Source organism: Apodemus sylvaticus, chromosome 3, assembly GCF_947179515.1.
Source record: "Apodemus sylvaticus chromosome 3, mApoSyl1.1, whole genome shotgun sequence".
NCBI classification, from domain to species: domain Eukaryota; kingdom Metazoa; phylum Chordata; class Mammalia; order Rodentia; family Muridae; genus Apodemus; species Apodemus sylvaticus.
This window is the reverse complement of record NC_067474.1, coordinates 122641987-122668928: the sequence shown is the minus strand read 5'-3', so window position 1 is coordinate 122668928 and position 26942 is coordinate 122641987. Positions and strand designations below refer to the sequence as shown.

At 43.6% G+C, this 26942-nt stretch overlaps 2 protein-coding genes across 4 annotated transcripts in view; one reads left to right on the top strand and one right to left on the bottom strand.

The window, feature by feature from the left end:
* Nucleotides 1–1026, bottom strand: part of Ift25 (intraflagellar transport 25) — a 29832-nt gene extending 28806 nt beyond the window's left edge. The window contains exon 1 of one of the 2 annotated variants that reach the window (XM_052176914.1): nucleotides 954–1026. The gene's annotated coding sequence lies outside the window, so the exon portion shown is untranslated. Of the gene's footprint in view, nucleotides 1–939 lie in introns of both variants that reach the window. The other variant, XM_052176913.1, reaches the window with a different exon arrangement.
* A 388-nt stretch (nucleotides 1027–1414) lies between these two features.
* Nucleotides 1415–23167, top strand: Lrrc42 (leucine rich repeat containing 42). 2 transcript variants are annotated; one of them, XM_052176911.1, is made up of 8 exons: nucleotides 1415–1615; nucleotides 6874–7360; nucleotides 14977–15108; nucleotides 17073–17191; nucleotides 18433–18521; nucleotides 18948–19061; nucleotides 20941–21025; nucleotides 22696–23167. In XM_052176911.1, the coding sequence occupies exons 2-8, from the start codon at nucleotides 6888–6890 to the stop codon at nucleotides 22947–22949; spliced, it is 1266 nt and encodes a 421-aa protein (XP_052032871.1). In that variant the 5' UTR covers nucleotides 1415–1615; nucleotides 6874–6887; the 3' UTR covers nucleotides 22950–23167. The 2 variants fall into 2 exon arrangements, with proteins under 2 accessions (XP_052032871.1, XP_052032872.1); XM_052176912.1 differs by lacking the exon at nucleotides 1415–1615 and adding an exon at nucleotides 1751–1773.
* Nucleotides 23168–26942: the final 3775 nt, after the last annotated feature.

The window sequence follows — 26942 nt, the reverse complement described above, 5'->3', positions numbered from 1 at the left end:
CTAAGATGTCTAAGGAAAGAGCAAACAAGCACTTTAATACAAAATGAATAAACCTGAACTACCGATATCTGACCTGTAAAATAAGGGGCAGAAATTGGGCTTTCATTAAGTTTTTGTTGCAGTTAATGTGAAAGAGGCAAACCAACCCCAAAACATCCATAAAACCACTCAGCACACATATCTCCACACAGCTCCAAGATGCAGGTTTGAGAGTACACACTTGAGCTAAGCTAGCATGAATACCCTCGGGGACTCTACCAAAGTGGCAATAGGAGCTAGAACACCATCCATCCTTTCTGAGTTTTACAGACAGGAACTGTGGATTCCTTATCCTTTACCAGGGCCATTGATTTTCTTAAATACACAGTGTGGCCCTTTCTGGGACTTTTTCCAGCAATCCTCTGGGTCAAGTCCTGGGTTGATTTTCTCATTGACTAGCACCTTTGGGTGCTCTTATATCTGCCTGCCCCAAATTCTTTCCTATACTGGTAGCTCTGGCCGTACACTTAAAACCGGTCATTCTCTGACTTCTAGAGTGGCAGTCCGGACACAGTTCTCTCACCTCCAATACCCAAATGTTTTCAAATAACGTAAATGCACCCACATTGTCTTTAAATATTATTCCTAACTGAGGTTGGGCTATGCTGACGATGTCTTTGGCATATTAACTGTAATTTGTAATTGTTCTTCCTTATGAGGGTCAAAGCATCATTTCAGGGTACTACAAGTTCTTGGGGAGGGGGCCTAGAGAGAGGCAAGGCCCTAGTCAGGCTGTCCTTTCCTAGAGACGTCGCTGTTCTTCCCGCGGCCCCTTACAACCCGCCGCGCGTCTCCTTACAACCGGTTCCTTCCCGCCCGCAACCCTCTGCCAGCCTCACCACCGGGCTCCCGCCTCTCCCGTGCCCGCCCACCGTGATCGCCTCTCCCGTGCCCGCCCACCGTGATGCACAGACCCGCTCGTCTGGGCCTCGCGTAGCTCGGCGAAAAGACCCGGTCCGCTCGCGATCCCCGCCCCGTCACGCCCCGCCCCCGCCCGGCCCCGCCCCGCCTCCACCCTGGCCTCAGCGGAGTTCCCAGGCGCGTGCCCTGCGTAGCTCCGCCCTGCCCTCTCCTGGCACTGGATCCGCCCAGATGCGCCACCTCGCTTGCGCGTCTTTCCTCAGGGCTACCCTTACTCTGCTCTGCGTTGCCTCGGGCCCCCCCCTCCCAGAGGTCTCAGGAGACACGCCCTCGCGCGGGCACGCACACGCACGGTCCAACCCCGCCTCTTTCACCCTTCCTGCGACTGCCTGGCTTTCTCAGTTTGGCTGTCCCACCCCACTCCCGGCCCCGCCCCACCATACACCCCGCCCACCAAGATCAGACCACGCCCCTCATGCCGGCCTCGCGCACGCGCGCCTACCCAGCCGAGGCCTCCCCCCCACCCCTCCCCGCTGGTCCCGCGGTCCCGCGGCGCCAGGTCGCCCCCAGCCCCTCCCTCTTGCCACCCTCTGTGTGTGTCCCACCCTCACGGGCTTTGTGGCCTAGGTGCCGAGCCGCTTCCCAGTCAGCCGCTCAGCGGAGGAAGGAGCAGCCAGTGAGGTGCAGCCGCTCGCTGCCCCGGGCAGGGGCACAGGTAGGTGGCGGCCGCGGGCCGGGCCGCTCGCCGAGCCTCGGGCAGCGCGTGGGTGCGGGGGCGGAGTGTGAAGGGGCTGGGGGAGGGGAAAGGCCCAAGGGACGAGGTAGAGCTCGCGGTGGGAGAGGTGGGAGGATGAAGATGTAGGGGTGCCTGAGGTGGGTTTAAGGGTGGGGTCGGCGGCGTCCGGGGTTAGACCGAGCGTGTGTGAGGATTAGGGCTCTGGGCGGGAGAGGGAGCGGATTTAGCTTAGGTGGACTTGGGGAGAGGCTTGGGTGGGAGTGCCGGGGAAGGGGGAAAGAAAAGGGGTTGAGGAGTGCACGAAGGCAAGGAGCTAGGGCTGGAATAGGGGGAGGGGAGGGGCTGGGGGGCAGGGAAGAAACTAGTTGAGGCCGTGGATTGTGAAGTTGGAGATAGTGAGGCGTGAAGAAAGGGGATTCTGAAGGTTGAGGACGCAAAACTGGGGAAGAGATGGAGAGACTAGGGTGCTAAGAGGAACCTCGATGTTGAGAGGAAGGGAAGAACCGTGAGGGAGAGAAGGATGGGGGCTGGAAACGGGTCGCTAGGAGGCAGGTGGAGGTGGGGTTGAGTCTGGAGGACCGGGGCCGAATTTTGAGGGCCACGGAAGAGTCTGGGGTGCGAGGAAGATGGGTAGAGGACCTGGGAGTGAATGGGGAAGGTTAGCGTTTGAGGAATGGGGGGATTGACTCTTTTCTGTTTGAAAAGCTAAAGAGCGGGTGAAACTATCAAGATGTAGGAGAGATTACTTGCTCTTGGACAAAGTATGGGTCTGGATATGACATGAGTTTCTGCAGTTTGGGGGAGAAGGCAGGTAGGGAAGTACAAGTTACAGGAAAAAAGAAGTAGTGGGAAATTGAATAATGGCGGTGACACAGAACAATGAAGGTGGATTGTTAGTTGGATAGAGATACTTTAGAACTACTTTTTCTTCGGATTTCTTTCTATGTTAAGAAAAAAATCTTTAAAAACCACTATATTTTCAAATAAGCCAAAGCTGTCTGCAGTCTTGAGATGAAGGTCCTGGGTTGACATGTTTTCCTGGTGTGTGGATATGGCGGATTTCTGCCCTGGCAGAGTGAAGGAGGAACGCTTCAACCCTGAAGAGAGCCCTGGTTCTGTTTCCACTCACTCTTTTCCTCTCATGACCACTGTTTTGTTTTTTAATATATTCCGTGCCCTCTTAGCCCTCAGTTTGAGCCATTGTGAGTTCCACAGAGAGATCAAATGGCCGGCGAGATTAGTTTTGAGTGTTTTAAAAACATTTTTAAGGCTGGTGTCGTATTCTTACTGAGATACAGCATCATGCAAAGTGGGAAGAGCTTGTGCTTTGGAGTTACCCAGCCCCTGATTGAATTCAGGTTCTGTCACTTAGGAGTTGTGAGCCTTCAGCAAGTGCCTTTATTTCTCTGAGGCTCTTCATCAGTGAAGTGGCAATACTGACCTCATAGGATCAGTGATTGCATTTTATGTTGTACCTAACAGTGCTTGCCAGCTTGTAGGTATATAATAAATGGTAGCTTTCAGTTACATCGAATCATTACCATTGATCATTACTTTGGCCTACTTATTATTCCTAGAAGACTAATCTATTAAGGTTACGTGTCCTTTTTGATGGTTGGTTTGGTTTTGTTAATTTTTTTTCCTGAAGCATAGGCTCAGCTCACAGTTTTAGCACTATTATCTGGTTGCCTTCTTTCCTCTCTCCTCCCCCCTGCCTGGGATAATTTTATGGTTTTTGCTTGGAAACTGGATTCAAGGTTTTAAAACTCGTGTTTGGTTATCAGTTATTTTATCCTGTCTCTTATTTAAAGGAGTTGTACAGAACTGAATTTTTAATGTACCAGGGTTATGTCTCATTTATTTGAAGAAATGATATGCTTTGTGCTAACTTTAGCTTCACTAATGTAATGCTAACGCACTGCTGTACCACACTTTGTAGCACTCAGGTAGGTCACAGAGCTGTTTGTAGTGGGCTAGAATACCACCAGACTTCCTGTCACTGTTAATCTGACACATAGCTGCAAGAGATCTACACTGCACATTGTTGTTCTTGCAGATATCTATTATCTTAATTTTCCAGTTTAAATAAGCACTCCCAGACCCGGGCAAGAAGAGGCTCTGTCTTTTAAGGGGCCAGTTTGTAGTAGGCCAGCATGAACAATAGTGAGGGGCACACAGTATCCACTATAGAAGGTTTACCCTTTATGGTTCTTAAAGTTGAAAGTTCAGACATTCATTTAATGCTTCTTAGATCATTTTATAGTACCTCACAAACTTCAGAAAGTACTTTATTGGGAGAATGCAGGATTTATTTTTTTTTCTTTTAAAAAAGGTTGCCACGCATGATTCCCTAAATTAAGAGTAGTTCTTCAAATAACTGAAGAAAGCAAAGCCTTAGATTACTGCCTGGGCAAATGATGTAGATTTACTCTTCAGTACATACTGAATTTTTTCATCATTTAAAAAGAGAATACTGTTTGATGAGTAGTCTGAAGATATGCTATAGTAATGACTGTGCCCCCTTTTATGAAAATGATCCTTGGAGGGTAAAGTTGTCAGGAGGGGCCGAGTAAGGGATTAGCATCCAAACTCTGGTCCCACGCTACTTGTGCCCTCTGCTGGATGGAATCATACTTCTAGTTTTCATGAGTTGTCATCCATTGATTCCATTTTACTGCAGAGTTTGGGGGAGGTTAGAGATGAGGATTAAGAGCAGTGCAGATTTGTAAAACCTGGATTTCCCTCTTCCCTTCGTCCTTCTTGTCAGCATTGTGGTGTGTTGGTCCACCAAGATACATTATCTTCATAGGAGTTGCCTTTCTGCTGTTACAGTTAAATCACAGTGGCTTATGACTATAATCCCAGCACTTGGAAAACTGTGGTAGAAGGATCAGTGTGAGTTTGAAGCCAGCCTGGAGTACATACTAAATTTTGGGCCACTCTAAAATGGTGATAATGATAAATTTTTTTTTCCTTCATTCACCCATTTGATCATTTCTTATCTATCAAATAATTTGTTTTTATGCCATACCTAGTTATCTCCTTTCTGATATGTAGGTAGAGTAGGCTCTGAAGGTCTAGTCTTAAAGATATTTTCATAAGGTTATTTTCTTTTTCTCCTGGTTAGGATTAAGGTATGTGAGGTGGAAGGGGCCAAATTTGCCCCTGCTGAAAGAAGCTCTTAGAGCAAGTGGGAGGGCATCTTTTCAGCCGCAGCCCTTGAGTGCTGGCAAGAGTATGAAGTGTAAGAACTGGCACTATGACAAGACTTTTTTTTTTTTTTTTTTTTTTTTTGGATTTGGTTTTGTCAAGACATCAGAAATCCACCTGCCTCTGCCTCCCAGAGTGCTGGGATTTGGATTACAGGCGTGCGCCACCACCGCCCAGCTCAAGACTTTTTTTAAAACTGGTTTTTACTTTAGTTGTCTTGTCGTCCCATTCCTCCCACCCCCATGTAGTACCAGTAGCAATATAGCCGCATGTCTGCTCTTACCACCTGCAGAAGGGTCTGACAAGTGGGGGAGGAACCTCAGCTGTTGCCTGGAAGAGGCACTGGCTCCTAGCAACAATATCAGCAGGCCCTTCAACTCAGCACTAAATCTACCCCTTTGAGGTCTCATTCAGTTCAGCATATATCTGTTGAGTGCTTACTCAGTACTAAGCATCATGTTTGGCCTGAGAAAGAAAAAACTCACAGCTTTGGGTACAGTAATAAGTGAACATAGAATACAGTGCTAAGTATTGTGTAAAAGGAAACCCTGGGTGCTCTGGGAAAACCAGACAGGCATGGACTAGTACTGGGGTTGGAGAAGTTTCCCAGGAGAATGCTGAGTGATAGTTGAGCTGAATGTTAATGTTGATTTGAACAGGAAATAGCTAGGTCAGGCAGAACAACCAAAAGCAGTAAACTAAGCTAATTCCAGTGGGTCAAGTGAGTGGCAGTTTACCCATGTAGCTTTGGGAGGGCCACAGAATAGGGCATAGTAGATGAGCCGGAAAGGGTGAGGCTCTAGGGCTAGGCTGGGCCCTCCTTTCTGATGTGCTTTATACACATAATTATTCTCGGGAGAAAAATGAATAGTAGTGATTCCCACAAACAGGATCATTGTTTGATCTTCAGAGACTCAGCATTTTTGTCACTGACTTAATTATTTGTTGACACTTGTATGTGGCTTCCAGGCACATTGTAGGTGCTGATGTAGAAGCTGACTTGATACACTACAAAAGTCAGAGTCTTTGAGGGATAGTTCAGAGTCCTTTGGAAATACTGATAGACCTACGTGGTATTAAAATCCACATTTCCTCCTTTCTTATTGTAGAAATAATCAGATGCCTTTATTTAACATAGCAGTTTTCTCGTGTAATTTGAAAGCAGTATTTATTACAATTAATTCTTGATGTGTAATGTCACCAATGGGATTAAAGAAAAACACAACTGCTTTTTGGTTTTTAACTTACCTCAGAGTGCTCGAAGAGAATCTGAACAGATCTGACACTGGATGACTGTAATGGCTTTATTTTAGCCTTTGCTGTGGAGGCCTTTATTTGTAAATTCAAGACATCCTTTTGCTCATGGTTTACCTAAGGCTTGTGGAACTAGTGAACTAGTTCCATGACATTCTCCAGAGGGACTGCACCATACCAGAGTCCTGTTATGGAGTCTGGATGAATTAAATGTGGTCTTCCTCTCTGTGTGCAAAGCAGCAAAGACAGGCCCAGAAGCAAATCAATAAGGGAGCCAAGTGCAACAAAGATGTATGGAAGGTGCCAAACCAGCTAGGGGAGTTCCTTGTTTCTGTGTGCAAACATTTTTTAATTCCAGAATTCTAGTGGGCTTATAACGTCTGATGAGAAAGTGTATGCTTTGTTTATAGTGCTCAGTGTTGGACATTTAGGATGTTCCTCATTGCTCTGCTAACATAAGCTGCTGCTGTGAATCTTCGTCTAAAAGAATTGTTGCTGGCATTTTTTGTAACTTCTGGGTGAATTTTTGAAATGAAATTTGAGCTCAAAAGCTCTAAAAGATGAGTAGATTACTAAATCAGTGAGAAAAATGCAAAAGAGGCACTTCAGATAGAAACAGTGGAACAGTCTCACAGTGACAAAGTTCTCAGCAACTGGTGAGTCTTGCTTTCCTGATAGTGGTAGGACCATAAACCTGTGGGTACAGCAAGGTGAAGTTCATACTGCAGTTGACATTCTAATTGGATTTGCTTCCATGCATCTTGCTTTTACAGTTGCAACCAAGGCAATGGCTTACTACCTCAACTCAGAAGCCCACCTGGATCCAGGGCCTATCTATGTTCGAGAAAATGGGCAGCTACACATGGTCAGTCTGGCCCTGGATGGTGTAAAGAACAGCCTGCAGCGGCCACGGCCTTTCAGACTCTTTCCCAAAGGCTTTTCTGTGGAGCTGTGCATGAACAGAGAAGACGACACTGCACAGAAGGAGAAGACTGATCACTTCATCTTCACATACACCCGAGAGGGGAATCTGCGCTACTCTGCTAAATCCCTCTTCAGCCTGGTGCTGGGCTTCATCTCCGACAATGTTGATCACATTGATTCCCTTATTGGCTTTCCTGAGCAGATTGCTGAGAAGCTGTTTTCTGCTGCTGAAGCCAGACAGAAATTCACAGAGCCAGGAGCAGGGCTGAGGGCTCTACAGAAATTCACTGAGGCCTATGGAAGTCTGGTGCTTTGCTCGCTGTGCTTGCGAAACAGGTGGGTATTCTCATTAGCTAGTGAGTACTTTAGTGGATGTTTGTCCAGTCAGCCCCGGGCTTAGTGGCCACATAAGCTCTACCATCAGACGGTACTTTCAATTTTGAACTTACACATTTAAAGTACAAGTCATTTTGAGGGGGAGTTGGGGAAGCAGGAGGGGATCACTAACTTTTTCTCTCCTCATCTCCTAGACAACATTTAGCCTTATTTTGAAAATGTTTTTCAAGCATTAGGTTGGCTACTACAGCTTTTCCAAATAGATAAAAATACTTGGCAACCAACATCTCCTTTGAAATACAATCTTGCCTAGACTGGTAGAAAACAATTAGGCTCACCAGGTGATGGTCCATGCCTTTAATCTCAGCACTCGGGAGGCAAAGGCAGAGGCAGGTGGATCTCTGAATTTGAGGCCAGCCTGCTTTACAGATAGATTTCCAGGACAGTCAGGGCTGTACACATAGAAACACTGTCTCAAACAAACAGACAAAAAAAAAGGACACAAACTGTTCTGTTCTCCCCCCTCAATTTTTAGGTATGGGCGTATATACCATCTTGCTCCCTTGGCGCTGTTTCACTCATAAGAAAATATAGGAAATTTATGACCTGCCAAACATTTCTTGATATAGCCTTGGGAATGTGAACATTAGTACTCAGAATTCTTGGTCCTGTTTCAGTTTTAAGAACACTAGGTATTGACTGTTAGATTAAAAGGTAACATTTTTAAAATACATGATTAAAATTTCAAACATTCTGAAGTTTGGAAATGCTCAAATAAATTCCCGACATCCAGGCCTGTCTCCTTACAAAGCAGACTTTTCTTGTGACTGATTTGCCTTTGCTCATGTACTTTTTTGTATTTATTTAAAATATTTATTTCATTATCATTTAAGAAAACTTTGAGAACACCTACTTCTTTTAAAAGAGTAAAAATGACCCTGGCAAACAGTTCAAACCTCCTGTTTCCTTTCCCAGAGCCCAACCACTGTTTTTTCTCATTCCAGAGATACTTTGAACATTTACATCTCTTGTGACTTTCCAGTTTGTCAAACTAGAAGTGTAGATGACTACATGTTTTATGTACCGATGTACCTTTCTTTCTTCACATAATTTGAAAACCATTTGTAATCAGTATTGTAGACTTAGTTTTATAATGGACCATATGAACTTTTATATGATTAAAAGACAGTTTGCTTTCCATTTTTTTTGTGTGTGTGATACTGAAGATTAACCCAGGATTTAATACATACTAGTATAGTATTCTGTCTGAGCCACATTCCTCAACCCACCAGTTTACCGTTCAGATGAATAATAAATATGACCTATAAAATGAAGCCAAACAGCACACCATTAGTCCTAGCACTCAGGAGGCAGAGGTAGCGGATCTCTGAATGTGAGGCCAGCTTGCTCTACAGAGCGAGTTCCAGGGCTACACAGAGAAACCTCCCCTTCCCCCCTTCTCCCCCAAAAAGAGCCCAAACGAGAAGTATACGATAAAAGAGAGAAAGCAATAACAGAAAATATAAAACATGAAGAAAAGCATAACTAGTCTTTATTTAATTGGTTCATGGAGTTAATGAATTCGCCCCAGGTCAGGTCGCATATGTTGCTTTAAAAGGATTAGGCCAGAGGACACAGAGCAGAACCTTGGACTTGCACAAAGCAGGCATTTCCTGAAAATTGTCTGTGCTGTAGCCTACATGGGATTGCTGCCAATGAAAGGAAAACACTTATCTTGCTGAATGACAAAGCCAATTTATTTCACATTTTATTCTCTCCACCTACCTTATTTCTTCCTTCCTTGGTAGGATCTTGTACTAGCTCAGGTTGGCCTTATACTGCCAAGCTCCTGTCTCCACCTCCTGGGTGCTATTATAGGCACGGGCAACCTTGCCCTGCTTTGTTCCTGTACTTTATTCCAAGTTATTTATGTTTATTATACAAAATTAGAAGGGTGAAAAGCAGAATTATGTATAAAAACCCCATATTTGAGAATATATAAAAACTAAAATGAAAAACTTTACAGTTCTACCACAGCAGTGATGTCCAAAGACATACTTTCCTTCACTAGGGAGTGCATGCTCTACCTACAACCGGTATTGTACTTTTCTACTTTCTCTAGTTACCTTTACAATCTAATAGTTCACATGCTTTTGAAAATGCTGTTTGTCCCTAATATTCTGTAGTTAGATTATAATAATAACACTTTAATTCACATTTGATGAACATAAAAGCTCCAGTACCAAAATAATATGTGAGTGTAACATTTCTGGAAAATAGTTTGACAGTGTGTATTGAGAGAGCTAAAAACTCCTATATGATTTGTTCACTTTGTTTGTTTGGGGTTTTTTTGAGGCAGGTCTTTGTATGAAGCTGTGCTTGCCCAAAACTCATTGTAAATCCAGTTGGTCTCAAACTCATGGCTAATCTCTCTCTGTTGCTCTGTCCGAGTGTACAGCCATGGAGCACCATGCTTGGCCTACAGTTCTGCATATTAAGACAATCTCAGCCAGTGTGGTGATCTCCCTATAGAGCAACATCTATCTTACAGGGGAGATCTGGGCTCCAAGAAAGTGGTTGCTGCAAATGAATTCACCCAGTGAAAGGAGTCAGCCTTCTTGTTTCCCTTCTTACTCCTGCTTCAGAGGAAACAGAAGGTGAAACAGAGGAAAGAGTCTCTCTTTTGAGCCCAGTCATGATAGCAAACTACTGAATCCTGAAGCAAAAGGCCCAGGTCATTTTCATCTTAGATGACAGTGAGGACTTGGTTTAGAGATAACTTTTTAGCGTGGTATCCCACACCTTTAATCCCAGTGTCCAGGAGGTGGAGGCAGGCAGATTTCTGTGAGGCCTAATCTACGTAGGGAGTTCCAGGACAGCCAGCACCACATAGTGAGACCCTATCTCACAACAAACAAACAACCCAAATAATAAATTTTTAAAAAATGTATGCAATCTGGTAACATTGCTTTTTGTAGCAGTGAGCTGCTGAAAGTTAGAGCATTTGTTAAGCAGATTATGGTATAGTCAGATAATGAAGTTAACAGAATATCCTAAGATAATTTAAATGACTGCTTAATGTTCAGAATGTGACAAATGAAAATGATGAGCCTACACACATTGGCTAACTGTAATCCCAGCACTCAGGAGGCCAAGGCAGAAGAGTGCCTGAATTTAAGGCAAGCAATGGAGCCCGATCACGGCCAAGTAGAGCCACTAACTGAACCCCAGTTCTAAGAGGGTTTTCAAAGCATTTTTTTAGACAAATGGGCTTTTGCTTTTTTTTTTTTTTTTTACTTTTTTACTTATTTTTTCCAGACAGGGTTTTTCTGTGTAGCTCTGACTGTTCTGAAACTCACTGACTAGACCAGGCTGGGCTTGAAATCCAAGCTCTGCCTGCCTCTCTGCCTCCCGAGTTCTGGGATTAATGGCACGTATCACCATGCCCAGGTACAAGTTGGCTTTTACACAGCCAATTCATTACTGCATGTGCTAGTAGGTGTGTGCATGCCATGGCATATGCTGTGTGCTGTGACATGCATGGAGGTTAGAGAGCAACTGTGGGGAGTTCTTTACACTTTCTGGTAGATGTGAGGAATTGAACTCCAAGTCATGAGACCTGAATGGCAAGTACTTCCTCACTGCGCCATCTTGTTGGCCAGATCCCATTTGGGTTGGTTTTTTGTATCTTTTTTTTTTTTTAAATAAAGAATTACTAAACTGGGCGTAGTGGTGCACGCCTTTAATCCCAGCACTTGGGAGGCAGACGTAGGCGGATTTCTGAGTTGAGGCCAGCCTGGTCTACAGAGTGAGTTCCAGGACAGCCAGGACTACACAGAGAAACCCTGTCTCAAAAAACCAAAAAAAAAAAAAAAAAAAAAAAGAATTACTTATTTTAGGTATATGAGTACATTATGGCTGTCTTCAGACACACCAGCAGAGGGTATCAGATCTCATTACAGATTGTTGTGAGCCACTATGTGGTTTCTAGAAATTGAACTCAGGACCTCTGGAAGAGCAGTCAGTGCTCCTAACTGCTGAGCCTTCTCTCCAGCTCCCCATTTTTTTTTAAAGATTTATTTATTTATTTTATGTATATGAGTACACTGTAGCTGTTGAGATGGTTGTGAGCAATCATGTGGTTGATGGGAATTGAACTCAGGACCTCTGCTCACTCCTGCCCAAAGATTTATTTATTACTGTATGTAAGTACACTGTAGCTGTCTTTAGACCCACCAGAAGAAGGCGTCGGATCTCTGTGGATAATTGTGAGTCATCATGTGGTTGCTGGGATTTGAACTCAAGACCTTCGGAAGAACAGTCGGTACTCTTACCTGCTGAGCCATCTCCCCAGCTTCTCCCCCCCACCGCCCCCGATTTTTTTTAACAATTTTTTTCATATGGTACTAGTGATTGAATTCAAGGTAATGACTTTTTTTTTATTTTAATCCTAAATTTTGTTTTAAAAATATTGCTGCCGGGCAGTGGTGGCGCACGCCTGTAATCCCAGCATTTTGGGAGGCAGAGGCAGGCGGATTTCTGAGTTCGAAGCCAGCCTGGTCTACAGAGTGAGCTCCAGGACAGCCAGGGCTACACAGAGAAACCCTGTCTCGAAAAAAAAACAAAAATATTGCTATATTTTGTTGAAAGAAAAAAAAAACCTAATGTTTATGAGGGAAGATTGCAATTGGTTTTATTTTCTTTGCATTTTCTGTAATTTGTTTTCTTGGTTTTTTGGGTTTTTTTTTTTTTTGTTTTTGTTTTTGTTTGTTTGTTTTTTTGTTTTTTTGGAGACAGGATTTTTTTTGTGTAGCCCTAGCTGTCCTGGAACTCACTCTGTAGATCCTCCTGCCTTGACCTCCTAAATCCTGGGATTAAAGACATAAAGGCATGCACCACCCCTGCCCAGCTTCTGTAATTTCTTCTCCTTATGATTCTGTATTTTGTATTTATAATGATCATGTATTCATAAAAAATGCAGGAAACATTTCAATATAGTCTTTCAGATTGTATTTTGTTAAATCCCAAACTTTGCATTTTTGTGCAGGTACAAGTGAGTTTTCAGTTGTGACCAAAACCCTCTCTCTTTTGATTACTCAGAAGAACATTGGAGAGCAAGGGCTGTGGGATGTGTGTGCGGCCTAGAGCTGCTGCAGCAGAGGTGGTTCTACCAACAGAAAGGGTCAGGCCAGAGGAAAGAACTCTGAGAAAATAACTGAAAATAAGAGAATTAGGCAGGTGAGAGCCCCTGAAGCTACCTGCTGAGAGGGGACTCGGGCCCTTGGGTCCTTACCGCTGCGGTCCAGGGAAACAGAACTCCTTGAGTTTTAATCCTAATGGTGCTCACAGGGAGCAAGACCATTTCCCTTACGAGATCACTCTGTGTTAATGAAGTAGTACTAATCATTACTGTGTAAAGGGTAGACGTAGGCTGGCATACAGCTCATAAATGTTTGTTTTTCTTAACTCTGGAAAGAGAGAATGAGAAAATGCAGTTTCATAGCTGGAAACATTGGAGCTCAAAGGGCTAAGTGAGGAGCAGGTGACTAAAGCTGTTGGAATACAGCCAGCAGGACAGCCCAGCAGGGACAGTGGCAGCTCCAGGGAGTGAGCCTGGCAGCCTGAGCTTGAGGCCTACAGCTCACATAAACTGGAAAGAGACGACTGTCTTCTCTCTCTCATTCTCTCCCCCACCTGTCTCTGTCTTTTTGTCTCTCTCTGCTTCTCCCACAATAAAATAATAAGAATTCAAACTCAGGTCTGTTTTGCACTAAAATATGTGTGTGTGTTCTGTTGTTTCTTTACCATTTGGGCCTTCAGAGGTCTTTGAAGAAGACAAACTACAAACAAGAATCTGGAGCCTTGTGTTCTAGATTAGCATCTAGAATTGTCTATGCCAATCCTTAGCCTTGAGTTTCATAATATTTCTTAATCACATTACCCAGTATTATGTTCTTCATCCTTAATTTCAGAATTACTAAAAGTCCTTTCGTAATTGATCAAAGGATGTGTGTTTTCCTTTCTCTAATTGCCAGTGACCCCCTAAGTCCCCACTAGGCACTTCAGCACTGAGATCAGAAGGTAGTGAGCAGCTTCATTTTCAGTGCAGCTGCAATAGTCTGGGTAAGTAATGCTTACTCCTGTACCCAGCCGAGCTCTCTCTCCAGACACTTTAAACTTCTCAATTTATAAAGGGTCCCAGCTGTAGGGCAGTGGTGGCGCATGCCTGTAATCCCAGCACTCTGGGAGGCAGAGGTAGGCAGATTTCTGAGTTGAGGCCAGCCTGGTCTACAGAGTGAGATCCAGGACAGCCAAGGCTACACAGAGAAACCCTGTCTCAAAAAAAAAAGTGTCCCAGCACCTCAAGCCATTACCTAGTAGGCCAGTTGTCACTTTAACACTGATAATTTCAGCTGGGCAGTGGTGGAGCACGCCTTTAATCCCAGCACTTGGGAGGCAGAGGCAGGCAAATTTCTGAGTTCAGTGCCAGCCTAGTCTACAGAATGAGTTCGAGGACAGCCAGGGCTACACAGAGAAACCCTTTCTACAAAAACAAAAACAAAAAAACCTCTGATCATTTCACTTGGATATAGGAAGGAGAAAGCTCTACCCCATTCTTCCCTTCTGATTATCCATCCTTTTCTGGCACTGAAGATCCTACTGAGTAAGAGCACTGTGCTCTCTTACTAATCCTAGTATATTCTGCTGCTGGAGAAATCAGACCTCCAAGAGGAAAGTAGATGAGACGTGGTTGCTGTGGCCACTGTCAGGCACCCCTAGTATCTTAGGAACCTCTTCGCTCCTGTTTCGGTCACACCTAATCCCTTTCATGTTTTTCTGTGACCTCATTAGAAATAGATGAACAACTGGAAGGCAGAGCAGAGCCCAGCCAGGCTGTGGAATGCCATTTGATCTCTTCCTCTCTAGAGGCCTCCCTGATGCTTCCTGATAACAGCTTGGCAAGGTGCAGCAGTGTAATTAAGTCACTTATGTTCATAGTTTGTCTTAATAAGCATCTAAGTGAGAGCCATGCTGCAGCATACTTTGAGGGTAGTTATGGTGTGGACGGGGGCTCAAGCTTGAGCTTCAGTGGAAAGATAAAGTGCCATGTGCTAGAGAGTTTTTAAATACTTTTTAGTACATGCAGATTAATTTGTGGGCTCATGCTTAAAATTGAAGCAGGAGACTTTTAAATCAAGTCCAGCCTAGACTACAGAGTAAGACCCTTCCTCAAAGAAAAAAGCAAAAGAAAAGAGAGGAAGTTTGGAAATTCCCAGGTGAAACCCAGCACTACTGCCAAGGTCTGACTGATTACAAACTGGATTTTTCCTTGTGATTTGCATTGCTCATACTCTTCTGTTTATTAAAAAGTGTTTATTCTAAAAAATAAAAAAAATGTTTATTCTGTCATTATAGACAAGGGTTTTTTGGGTTTTTTTTTTTGTTTTTTTGTTTTTTTTTTTTGAGTTATTTACTACTTAGTCCAACCCAGGTGATTGTTATGTGCTTATTTCTTGGCACTTTGGGGTAATGTCATGTTGACTGTGGCACAAAGTCACAACCTTAAAGTGTGAAAAGATGAAGACCGGCTATTGATTGCTGTCTGCACTGCACAGGTATTTGGTGGTTGCAGAAAAACTCGAAGAGATCAAGTCTTTCCGGGAGCTGACCCGCCTGGATCTTTCCTGTTGCTGGCTTGGAGATGAACATGAACTTCTAGAACATCTCACCAATGAGGCCCTGTCCAGGTACCAGCCCGCTGTTACTTGTAAACCTTTTGTTTATTTACTTATTTTTATGTACAATGATGGTTTGACTGCTTGTATATCTGTGTGAAGGTGTCAGATCCCCTGGAGACCATTGTGACCATTGTGAGCTATTATGTGGGTGCTGGGAATTGAACCTGGGTCCTCTAGAAGGGCATCTAGTGCTCGTGTTTTGGTTTTGGTTTTTGTTTGTTTGGTTGGTTTTATTTTATTTTAGATTTATTTATTATATGTAAGTGCACTGTAGTTTTTCTTCAGACACTCCAGAAGAGTTCATCGGCTCCCATTACAGATGGTTGTGAGCCCATGTGGTTGTTGGGATTTGATCTCAAGACTTCTGGTTAGTGCTCTTAACCACCTGAGCCATCTCTTCAGCTGGCTGTTTTATTTTTAAAAGGACAATCCAATAGGATCTTTTTTTTTTTTTTCCTGAGACAGGGTTTCTCTGTGTAGCCCTGGCTGTCCTGGAACTCACTCTGTAGACCAGGCTGGCCTCGAACTCAGAAATCTGCCTGCCTCTGCCTCCCAGAGTGCTGGGATTACAGGTGTGTGCCACCACCGCCCCGCTACTTTTTCTTTTTTTTTCTAAAAACATTTTGACTTCTGCTCACTTGGTTTAGTAGTATAGATGGGAAAGCTCTTAGGAAATATAGTTTTTTCTTTTTTTCTAAATAACCTTTTTTGTTTTGTTTGTTTGTTTGTTTGTTTGTTAGTTAAAGTATTTCTTTGTGTAACAGAGCCCTTGCTACAGAACTTATTCTGTAGATCAGGCTGGCCTCCAACTCACAAAGATCTGCCAGGCTTTGCCTCCCTAGTGCTAGGATTAAAGGTGTGCTCTACCATCCCCAGCCACTTAGGAACCTTTATTATTATTTTTATTTAAGATTTACTTATTTATTTTACCCATATGAATACACTGTAGCTGTCTTCAGACACACCAGAAGTGGGCATCAGATCCTATTACAGATGGTTGTGAGCCATCATGTGGTTGCTTAGTTTAACTCAGGATCTCTGGAAGAGCAGTCAGTGCTCTTAACTGCTAAACCCCTAAGTAACCTTTATTTAACTTGTAGTAGTCGAAATCATCAGGATTGAAAAATGTCCTTTATTTGTCCATTTTATTTGTCCTAGTTTATTATAACAAATGCTAAAGAAATTGGGGCTGGAAACCTGGCTCATTGGGTAAAGTCACTTGTCACCAAGCCTGACGACTGAGTTCAGTCTCTAGAATCCATGGTAGAGAGAAAGAATCAACTCCCTCAAGTTGTCCACTGACTCCCCACAGTCCCATGGCATACACATCTCTCCCCCTGTCTACACACAGAATAAATACTTGTAACAAAAAGTTTACAAAAATCTGGGACTGGAAAAATGGCTCCATGTTGAAGAACATTTGCTCTTGGAGAGGATCTGGGTTCAATTCCCAGCACCCACATGATGGTTCACAACAATCTGTAATTCCATTTCCATGGGATCCTGTGCCCTATTTTAGCTTTCTCAAGTACAAATATGGTACCCAGACGTGCATACAGACAAAACACTGCACACATAAAGTTTATTTTTAAAAGTTTACAAAAATTCAAGAATATCAACAGGAAAGAATGGTTGTAAGCAGAACAATATTTTAGTGAGATTTGAGTGATATTTTATAATATTTTGAGATATTAATTTTTATGTTTTTAAGTGAAATGTTTCAAAGTATGTTCTCAAACATTCATTAAGGGCTGGAGAGATGGCTCAGTGGTTAAGAGCACAGACTGCTCTGCCAGGGGTCCTGAGTTCAATTCCCAGCAACCACATGGTGGCTCACAACCATCTGTAATAGGATCCGATGCACTCTTCTAGTGTGTCTCTGCACACAGCTGCAGTGTACTCATATAAATAAAATAAATAAATCTAAAAGAGCATTCATTAAATGATACTTTTGTGGCTTTTGTTTCTCTTAGTGTCACTCAGCTCCACTTGAAGGATAATTGCTTATCTGATGCAGGCATTCGGAAAATGACAGCACCAGTGCGGGTGATGAAAAGAGGCCTTGAGAATCTAGCGCTGTTAGACCTGTCTTGTAAGTGACTGGGTGTTAATGTCTGAAGAATGGCTTTCGGGTCATCACTCCCCTGTGTAAGGGATGAAAGGCAAGCCAGCCTAGGAGCCGTAACAGTCCAGAGACAGCGCCTCTTGACTCCTGACCCAGTGCCTTTTGCAGCTTATCACCACTTCCTAGAGAGGAAAAGGCCCTTTAGATTTCCCATGCCACTCGGCATACAGCCCGCAGGGCCCTCTGTCACATTAAGATCATACAGAAGGACATTTAGCTCTGCTTTGAGTCTCTGATCCATAATGTCTGTCAGCTCTTTTAATCAGTATTTACCTAATAGGCAGAATAAGTCACTCTTGTGGTAACTTAAGTTTAGCTTGACTCGAGTGATAGAAAGTCAGCGGTTTGAGAGGCCAGTAATGCCATCTGTGGCAAGGTGGATTGGTTCCCAGTGAGTAGAAACCGCAGAGGCGAGGGCAGAGGGTGGTTTTGTACCCCTGGGCAAATTTCTTGACTTCTGAGCCTTGGTTTTGGCCTCTGTGCAGTAATGCTGCTGAATGCCCTGGCGTTCCTCCCAGGGAAGTTACCCGTGCAGTAAATATTTGTTAAGCACTGCTGTATCGCTGGCACTGTGCTTAGTATTCCTGGAGGAAAGGCTAAAGCAGTAAGTACTCTCTGATGGGAAAAGGCACGTGCAAGAAAAGGCTCTGAAAAGCACGGTAGTAAGAGGGGTGAGAGGCCCTTGTTTGTACCTTGGAAGTCTGGCTTCTCGCTCTCTTTTTTTTTTTTTTTTTTTTAATTTTTATTTTTATTTTTGGTTTTTGTTTTTTTCAAGACAGGGTTTCTCTGTGTAGCCCTGGCTGTCCTGGAACTCACTTTGTAAATCAGGCTGGCCTCAAACTCAGAAATCCCGCCTGCTGGGATTAAAGGTGTGCGCCACCACCACCTGGCGAAAGTCTGGCTTCTCAAACTGAACATGTGCCCGTAATTACTTCAGGGGTGCACTGGTGATGAGCAGGACAGTGTGCACCATTTGACCAGTTCCGGAGCTCCTCACTGTGTGGGATAACTGCTTTAATCCTCTATTCTGCTCATCAGCGTCCTAGGTAGTTGAACATGTCGCAAGTAGAAAAAATAAGAATTCATGTTGAATTCACTCTGGGACATCTATGTACCTGCTCATTGATGCCTGGGTGTTTTTCCCTGAGCTTACTGTGGGGGTTTCACCACTAGTTATGACAGAGTGCTGCCTTGTTTTTGATGTCTAGGTAACCCTGAGATAACAGATGCTGGAATTGGATACCTGTTTTCTTTTAGAAAATTAAATTGCTTGGATATTTCTGGAACAGGACTAAAGGTAAGGCTTTCGGTCTCTTTTAGCCTTACAGGCTTTATGATATGGGACTTTGCTTCTGTTACAATTTGAAGTTTGGAAAGATGGTTTTGTTTTTTATTTTGTTTTGTTTTTGAGATATAGTGTTACTATGTAACCCTTCCTGGGCTTGAATTTCCCATGTAGCCTAGGCTGGCCTCAAATTTATGGCTGTCCTTAGCTTATTGAATATTAAGGTCACAGGTATATGTCACCATGCCCAGATGGTTTGGTGTTTTAGTCTGGTTGGCTAGTCCAGGCTGGTTTGGAACTCATGATCCTCCTGCTACAGTCTCCAGAGTATTGGAAGTATAGGTGGACACTACCATACCTAATTTATGGTGCTCTTTGCTACTAAAAACAAGTAAGAATTGGAAATCCATTCATGTCTCTGATGTTTCCCCTCACTAGGATATCAAAGCTGTTAAGGACAAGCTCTGGACACACGTAGGCCTTGTTCACTCCAAAGTGCCTTTGAAGGAATTTGATCATAGTAACTGCAAAACAGAGGGCTGGGCTGACCAGGTAAGCCAGTCTTTTCACTATAGTTAATACAGATTTTTATTTTAATTCTAGGGACCTAGGTGTCAAATAAACATGAATCCCTTTGATACTTTTTTGCCTCAATTATACTCCTCACCTCAGCCATCAATGGTGATAGTCTGTTACTGACCCATCCCTGAAGAGGGAGGTTGTCTAACAGGAACCCACTTCCTTTTCTGTCTCCAAATTTCTCTACTTCTCCAGCCATATTCTACTTCCCTTCTTTTTAAAGAAAAAACTATGCAAGTTTATTACAGTAGTAAGCCCTTGTTTGTTTATTGCTTCTTTCAGTCTTATTCCTAAAATCCTTCAGCTTCCTTTGTCATATTTACTGTATTCCCCGTGCTTCTTCACCCCCACATCCCCAGTGTCACCGTCTTTCTCTGTAAATGTCAGTTATCCTTACTCAGGTGAGTCCCTCACCACCAGGGCATCTGTGGGCTTTTTGTCCTTAGCTCTCTCCCCTCGCTGCCTCCCCTTGCAGTCTGGTTTTGGTCTCCACTGTTTTACTTTAAGGTCTCTGGACGCTGCTGAGTAGCCTAGTGTTCACCTTCCTTGGCTTTATATGACGTTTAATATAAACATGCATGCCTTAGGGGTTTTCTGTTTCAGCTGATTCCCCCTTCCCTTTTATACCTCTGTGTCTCAGTGTCTTGAAAGGATGACTAACCTATCAGAAGCCATTTGTATTCCCAAATGTTACCTACAAGTGTCTTCCAGGCTCCTCAATGTCCAAATTTGCTTTCTTTTTCTGTATTCACAGTTAGCTCTTCTTCTGTTTCAGTTGCTGGAAGGACAGTGTCTTTATTTTCTACCAAGTCACCAAATTGATTTAGTCCATTTTGGCTTCCCTTAGATCAGTACCCATTTTCCAGTACCAAGAAATATCACTGAAGGACCCATAACTAATATTCCAAGTACTTTCTACATATGACACTGATAGACCCTCCATGCAGTCCTTGTAACAGCCCTGTGGAATACATACCATTACTAAGCTCTATTCAACATGTCAAGAAAGGTAGACTCAGAAGTTAACTCACTAGCTATGGGCTGTCTGGCTAGTAAATGTGCTCTTACAGATTATGGTTTTGTTTGTCTATATCTTGAGTCTCACTGTGTATCTCAGACTGCCCCCAAAATCAAGTTCTGGAGCTATAGGTGTGTTCTACCATGCTAGATCTGTAATACTTGAACTGCTCTGTATCCTGCAAGTATTTTTCATCCTTTGTGGTCATTATGATCATTGTATTGCATTAGTAAGAAATTTTAAATGCAAAATCCTTGTTACTCAAAATATGTTGAAATGATTACTTACTTTTCATTCTGTCATGTATAGTTTATTATATCCAGTCATATATCTAAAGAAAGCAGTAGTTAATAAGTAAAATTACATTTGTAACACATAGATACAGAAATATAGGCATCCTACACACATAGATGATGTGAGTTATTACAGGTGTATTTCAAGGCATAAGAGTCTGGGGATGTGCGAAACGTACTCTGACTATGATTTTAGCTCTTAGTGTTTAATTTAAAGATGTGCAGTTCATGCAGTTGATTCCTAGTTTAGAACAGGATGGAACTGGGCAGGAGTGAGCTCAGCAGGCTGCCCTGCAGCATACACGTATATATTTGTGGATCTAATCTGACTTGATTCTTATGAATAAGCGTTATCAGTAGGTTTATGTTTCAGGAAAGGGAGCAGAGACCAGCTAAGAGGAGCAGTGCTGGCCTCCCTGGTACCAAAAATGGAAAAGAAAAAGAAGAGAAAAAAGGGAAGGGACCAAGGAAGCATGAGACAAGTTTGAGATTAAAAAGGCAAGGTTTTGTTTGGGTTCAAGTCTTTTCAAATTCCTTTTAGATTGTTCTGCAGTGGGAGCGAGTGAGCGTGGAAGCCGTGCGGCAGCGGAAAGACGCGGAGCCCGGAAAGACAGCGCAGTACTTCTGTGAGGAATTCTATGTTTTGGAGTTTTGCTCTTGGGTTTTTACACTCTTAAAACAATCAGCCAGTCTTCACTGTAGGAAAATTAATTGTAGCAGTATTAACTTACTATGATCATTCCCTCAGCATAGCTCACAAGCTCTGCTGTTATGTACAAGGGAGTCTTAAAAAGCAAAGACATGTGGGATAATGAGAAGGTTCTCTCAGTGGTTAAGAGTGCACATGCTCTTCCAGAGGACCTGAATTCAGTTCACAGCAGCCACATCTGGTGGCTTACAACACCTGAAACTGCAGCTCCAGGGGACCTAATATCTCTGGCCTCCCAATACCTCCATTCATGTGCACATACTCACACACTTGCATACAATTAAAATGCTATAAATCTTTTTAACTTTTTATTATTTATTTTATATGTATTGGTGCTTATATGTTTGTGTGAGGGTGTCGGATCCTGGAGTTACAGACAGCTGTGAACTGCCATGTGGGTACTGGGTCATTTGGTTAAGAGCAGCATCTTAACCGCTGACGCATCTCTCCAGCCCCAATCCTTTGTTGTTGTTGTTTTTTAAAAAGGTAAGGACGTTTTGACATATAAGCACTGAAGATATGCTCCATGAGATAAAGCAATCATGAAAGGACAAATGCTGTGTTATGATTGTTCCTTTGTGAGCGCCCCAGAGCATCAGGTTCACTGAGAAAGAGAAGTAGCTGGAGGGAGGGAGTAAGGAATTTCTACTGAATAGTTACAGGCTTCTAGTCTGTAAGGTAAAAGAGTTCTGTGGGCTGCTAAGGTGGCTCATTGGGAAGGTGCTTGCCATCTGTGCAAACCTGGCAGCCTGAGTTTGATCCCTTGATAGAAGGAGAGCACTGACTCCAAAATGTCCTCTGACATACATGTGTGCGCGTTCACATCATACCCACAAACACACAATAATGGAAGCAATAAAGTGTGCTAGAGGCTGCAGGCTGCAGCTTGAGGTAGAATACTTGTTTAGCATATATACAAGGCTCTGGGTCCATCAGCTCTGAAAATAGAAATATTCTGGAAATAGGTTAAAATGTTCATTTTGTCATTTAAACAAGAATTAAGTGATAGGCTGAAGGAAACAACAAAATTAGAACTCCAGGGTACACCAGATATTACAGGGGCAGGGGTCAGAGTCAGGTCCAAGGGTTGTTTTGTTTTGGTTTTGGTTTTTCGAGACAGGGTTTCTCTGTGTAGCTCTGGCTGTCCTGGAACTCACTCTGTAGACCAGGCTGGCCTCGAACTCAGAAATCCGCCTGACTCTGCCTCCCAAGTGCTGGGATTAAAGGTGTGTGCCACCACCGCTGGCAGGTCCAGGTTTTAAAAAGAAAAAGGAAGCCAACAGCTTACTAGCTTTGAGGGTGTGCCTGACAGTGTCCCTTTATATGCATTATTTATTTATTTCTGTGTCATTCTAGATTTTTTATTCATAGGAAATTGAGATAATTGTTTGTTGAGGTATTTGTTAGACTCACTAAACCCAGTAAGTGCCCACCTCTCCCTCTGCTGTGGTAGTGTATCTGCCACTCCCGCTGCTGGGCATTCAGTCCAGACCACCCTAGGGCCTTGTCTCAGTCCTGGATGGTCTCAGACTTTGGCAGGCCCTGGCCCATGAGCACAGAAAACTCACCCACTTCTCATTCCTACAGATCAGCAGCGAGCTCTCACGGAAGCTTCAAGGAAATGTCCCCTAGCAGAGACCCACATGAACTCTTCTGGAAAACTCCAGTTCTATAGGGAGAAGGCTCCGGACTGCCATGAGCCACTGCTGAGCCAGGAGTCAAAGAAGGGCAAGAAGAGAGCTTTTGAGGAGTCCGAGCAGGAGCAAAGCGCACCGCAGCCGGCCAAGCAGAAGTGCGTGTGTCTGGCTGTGGAAGACTGGGATTTGCTCAACTCCTACTGACTGGCTCACACAGTTGACCTCCCTCCCCTCAGCACATGAGGCGGGGAGACTGCTGGTGATTTTCTTTTGGTTTGGATTTACCTATGGCATTAGCATAGCAAGCAGATATTTCTACTTTTGTGGTGGGGAGGGAAGGCTATGGACGTATGTAATAATTTCTAATGTATATTTTCAATACATAGTAATTTTTTCAAATAAACTCTTTTGCTCTCGTTGAATTCTGCTTGTGGATTGCAGATCGGCAGCACCATGTAAACTAACAAATTGACATGGCCTTTTCTTGCTGCAGTCTGGAACAGATGATAGAAGGTAGCTGTGAATGAAGCTGCTGCTGACTGTATGCTTCCCTGGGCCACGCCCTGGCCTCAGAGCAAGTCTGCAGGAAACTAGCCAAAATTCAGAGTTCAGTGTCACAGAGCTTACAATAGGAAGTGAGAGTTTACACTCCTTTCTAGTCTGCTGCAAAGCCCATTTTGTTTTGTTGCCTTCTCAACAATCATTAGCATTTATTGAAATCCCAGCCATTGAAGGTATTCATTAAAACCCAAGTGACTCAAGGCAGCCTTGGAAATAATAGGGTAGAAGCTTTGTCCATCCTAAGACTTACTGGAAAAGACCCAATGATAAATACTGTAGGTTTTTCAGGCCACAAGAATTTTCTTACATATACCCAGATATACACAGTAAATCAGTATGGCTGCCTGCCAGTACAATTTTTTTGTTGTTGTTTACAAAGACAGGAGGCTGGGTTCATGCCACCACATCTGGCACCAGGAGGCTCTTGTTTAAAAGCAAGCACCCTTGTGAGGACTGTGCAGTTGAAGCAATTTAGCAAAGGTAACTTGAGCGGGTCTGGAGTAAGGCTTAAGATTCAGAGTTTATAGATGAGCACAGCATATGTCTATCAAAATTTGGAGGTGGAGGCCAAATGATCAGGAACTCAAGGCTAGCCTGGGCTACCTTAAAAGATTCAGCATTTTCAGCAAACACCCAGAAGATTCCCGTTAGTATCAAGGTTCTAACTTCTAGCCGTCAGGACACTGAGCAGAAAAGACTTTGATCTGGAAGCTTGAGTACAGAGTGCTCCGGTGTGCAGAGTCCTCCCGTGTGCAGAGTGCTCCTGTATGCAGGTGTTAATGACCTGATAAAGTGTCGGTGAGTAGAGGTGGTGAGACAGGCCTCTAATCACCACACTTGGCAGACAACTGGAAAGTCGGGAAGAGTTCAAGGTCCTCAGCTAGTGAGTTCCAGGCCTCCCTGGCCTGTATGAGAATGTGTCTCAAAAAGCGTAAACATAACTGCGAGGTTTTACTTTTCTAATTGTGGATAGTAGGAAAATGTAGATGACATACATAACTTGGCTTTGTGTATTATCTTTTATTTCTGTGTCAACACCAGAGTTTCTCAGCCTCCCTGATGCTGCAACCCTTTAATACAGTTACTCATGTTGTGGTGACCCTCAACCATACAATTATGAATCATGATGTAAATATCTGCTATGTGACTCCCAGAGGGTCAGAACCCACAGGTTGAAAACTGTTCTGGACATACCCATGTTTAAAAGGCGTTAACAGCAAGACTTATTAATAAGCAACTAAAGAAAAGAGAAAATATCTCAAGAAATTGAAAACATTGATTTGACATTTGCCAAGTTTTTATTAAAGGTAGGACTAGGGTTACATTTGCTCTTCTGAGCTATGCTCCCAGGGTCATAGCAAAAGCTCAGACCAAGGGGAATGCAGAGCGTGTTATGGATTGAAGGTTCTTGTCTTGATGCCCCCCCGCCCCCAATAGGGTTTCTCTGTATAGCCCTGGCTGTCCTGGAACTCACTCTGTAGACCAGGCTGGTCTTGAACTCAGAAATCTGCCTGCCTCTGCCTCCCTGAGTGCTGGGAGTACAGGTATGCGCCACCGCCACCCGGCTTGTCTAGATGTTTTGAGACACTATGTTTTGTCTCACTATGTGGTCTAGCCTGGGATTACAGGTAGGCACCACCACACAAAGCTTAGGATCTTAAATGGACTCAAGGTTCAGATATTGAAGGCTTATTCCCTGAAGTTCACAGGCAGGCTTTGGGAGGTGACTGGACCATGAGGGCACCAATCCTGCTTATGGATTAAACCATTTGTGGGTTGGTGTGTGAATGGGTCTGGGTTGGAGCCAAGCAATCTTCACTCACGTAATAGCAATTAAACCAAGTAGCTTTCATCTCGTGTTGTGAGGTAGCCACCAGAGAACACAGCTTGGACAAGGATTTAAGCCAATAGGAATTCTTTATTAGCCAGCTGGTGATTATGCTGGGCTTTTGGGATCCCAGTGCAGCACTGAGCCTTTCTCAGGGTGAGCTTTTAAGCACAAAAACTAAGTTCTTGGTTACACTTCAGTTAAGAAGAATAGTTAGCCATAAGCAATACTGCAGAGGCTAAAAAAGCAAGGTTAATACATTTAGAGACTTTTCCCAGAACTATGTACTTTAATGGATAGGACCTTTGTTTTAGTGTTGGCAGGTGATGCTGTCTGTCTATGTACTGAGTTTCATGACCCTCATGGTGCTTCCATCATAAAGTCAGTTGTGCTAAGTTCTGGGGGCCTACTAAGACCTGGGGCCATGTTATAGATTCTCTTGTATGTGTAACATACACTTAATGTTACATATTCTTTCCTTGGTTTCCTGTCTCACCACAAGCCTAAAATGAGCTCTGTCAAGCAACTGTGGACTAAGATTTGTCAACTGTGAGTCGTAGTGAGTCCTCCATTTGGAAGAAAAGTATGTGTATGTGAGTTTGTGTGAGAGAGAGGATGCATGTGTGTATAGGCACACATGGAGATGAGGGGACAACTTTATGAAGTCAGTTCTCTTCCACCTTTCATGTGGATTCTGGGAATCAAACTCAGGTCCATAGGCACACACTGAAAGTGTTTCACCCGATGAACCATTTGGCTAACTCTATTTTTGGTTTTCTTTTTAAGATAGGGTCTTACTATGTAATCCGTACTTAGCCCCAACTCATGTAGGTAGGACTGAATTCAGACTCCCAGCCGTCTTGCCTCAGACTTCCAAATGAGGGATTACAAGCATGTGCCACCTTAATAGCATTTAGCACGGAGGGTCTCAGCCTCTTTTCTTCGAAGTTGTTAAAGCAACGAGAGCAGACGCAGAAAACTGGTCCTGGGGAGTGGAGTCTAGAGCTGGAGATGGGGCTCCGTTGGTGGAGCGTGCGGCCAGCATATGTGCGAGCCTGGCCTCAAGCTGCAGAGCCACAGAATCAGGGAATCCAAGTAGGAGCGAGAGGCAGGGACATCAGGACTTACGCTCATCCTCAGCTACACAGCAGGCTCAAATGCAAGGCCTCAAAACAAAAAGGCAGATACTCTTTATTATAACATGGAGGTCTCTCCTCCCTGGCTGCTGGGAGACTGATGTGAGGCTTTGCTCCACACACACACCCTGCCTTACCACCGACCCAGAACATTTGAGCCAAGGCACTGAAACAGTAAGCCAAGTGCATCTTTCCTTAGGTTGGTTATCTCAGATGTTGTGTCAGAGAAACACAACTGACCAGCACAGTGCACACTGGTTTTTGTACACATAAAATTGAGATTTAAATTTTTCCAGGTCGTTTGTGGGCCTGGAAAGATTGCTCAGTGGCTAAAACTGCTGTTCTTGCAGAAAGGAGTGGAGTTTGGTTCCTAGCACTCACACTGGGTAAGCTCAGGCCTGCCTGTAACCCGAGTTCTAAAGGAATCCAATACCTCTGGCCTCAGCACCTACACACACACACACACACACACACCTATTTTAAAATAAATATTTAAAATATTTTTAAATGTTATTTAGGCAGACAGTAGCATACCTTACCAAATTCCAATAACTTAACTTATCAAAGTGTATATTGTCAATCAAGCCTGAGCCTAATTTGATCACTCCACCCCAATTACACCCCATCACTGCTACACCTTCATTTCTTCCTGCCTCTACCTACTGACTGCTG

Coding starts and splice junctions, on each gene's coding strand:
- Lrrc42 (XM_052176911.1), top strand. CDS start 6,888: ATGGCTTACTACCTCAACTCAGAAGCCCACCTGGATCCAGGGCCTATC. Junction 7,361..14,976: donor TCGCTGTGCTTGCGAAACAG/GTGGGTATTCTC, acceptor TGCACTGCACAG/GTATTTGGTGGTTGCAGAAA. Junction 21,026..22,695: donor AAAGACAGCGCAGTACTTCT/GTGAGGAATTCT, acceptor TCATTCCTACAG/ATCAGCAGCGAGCTCTCACG.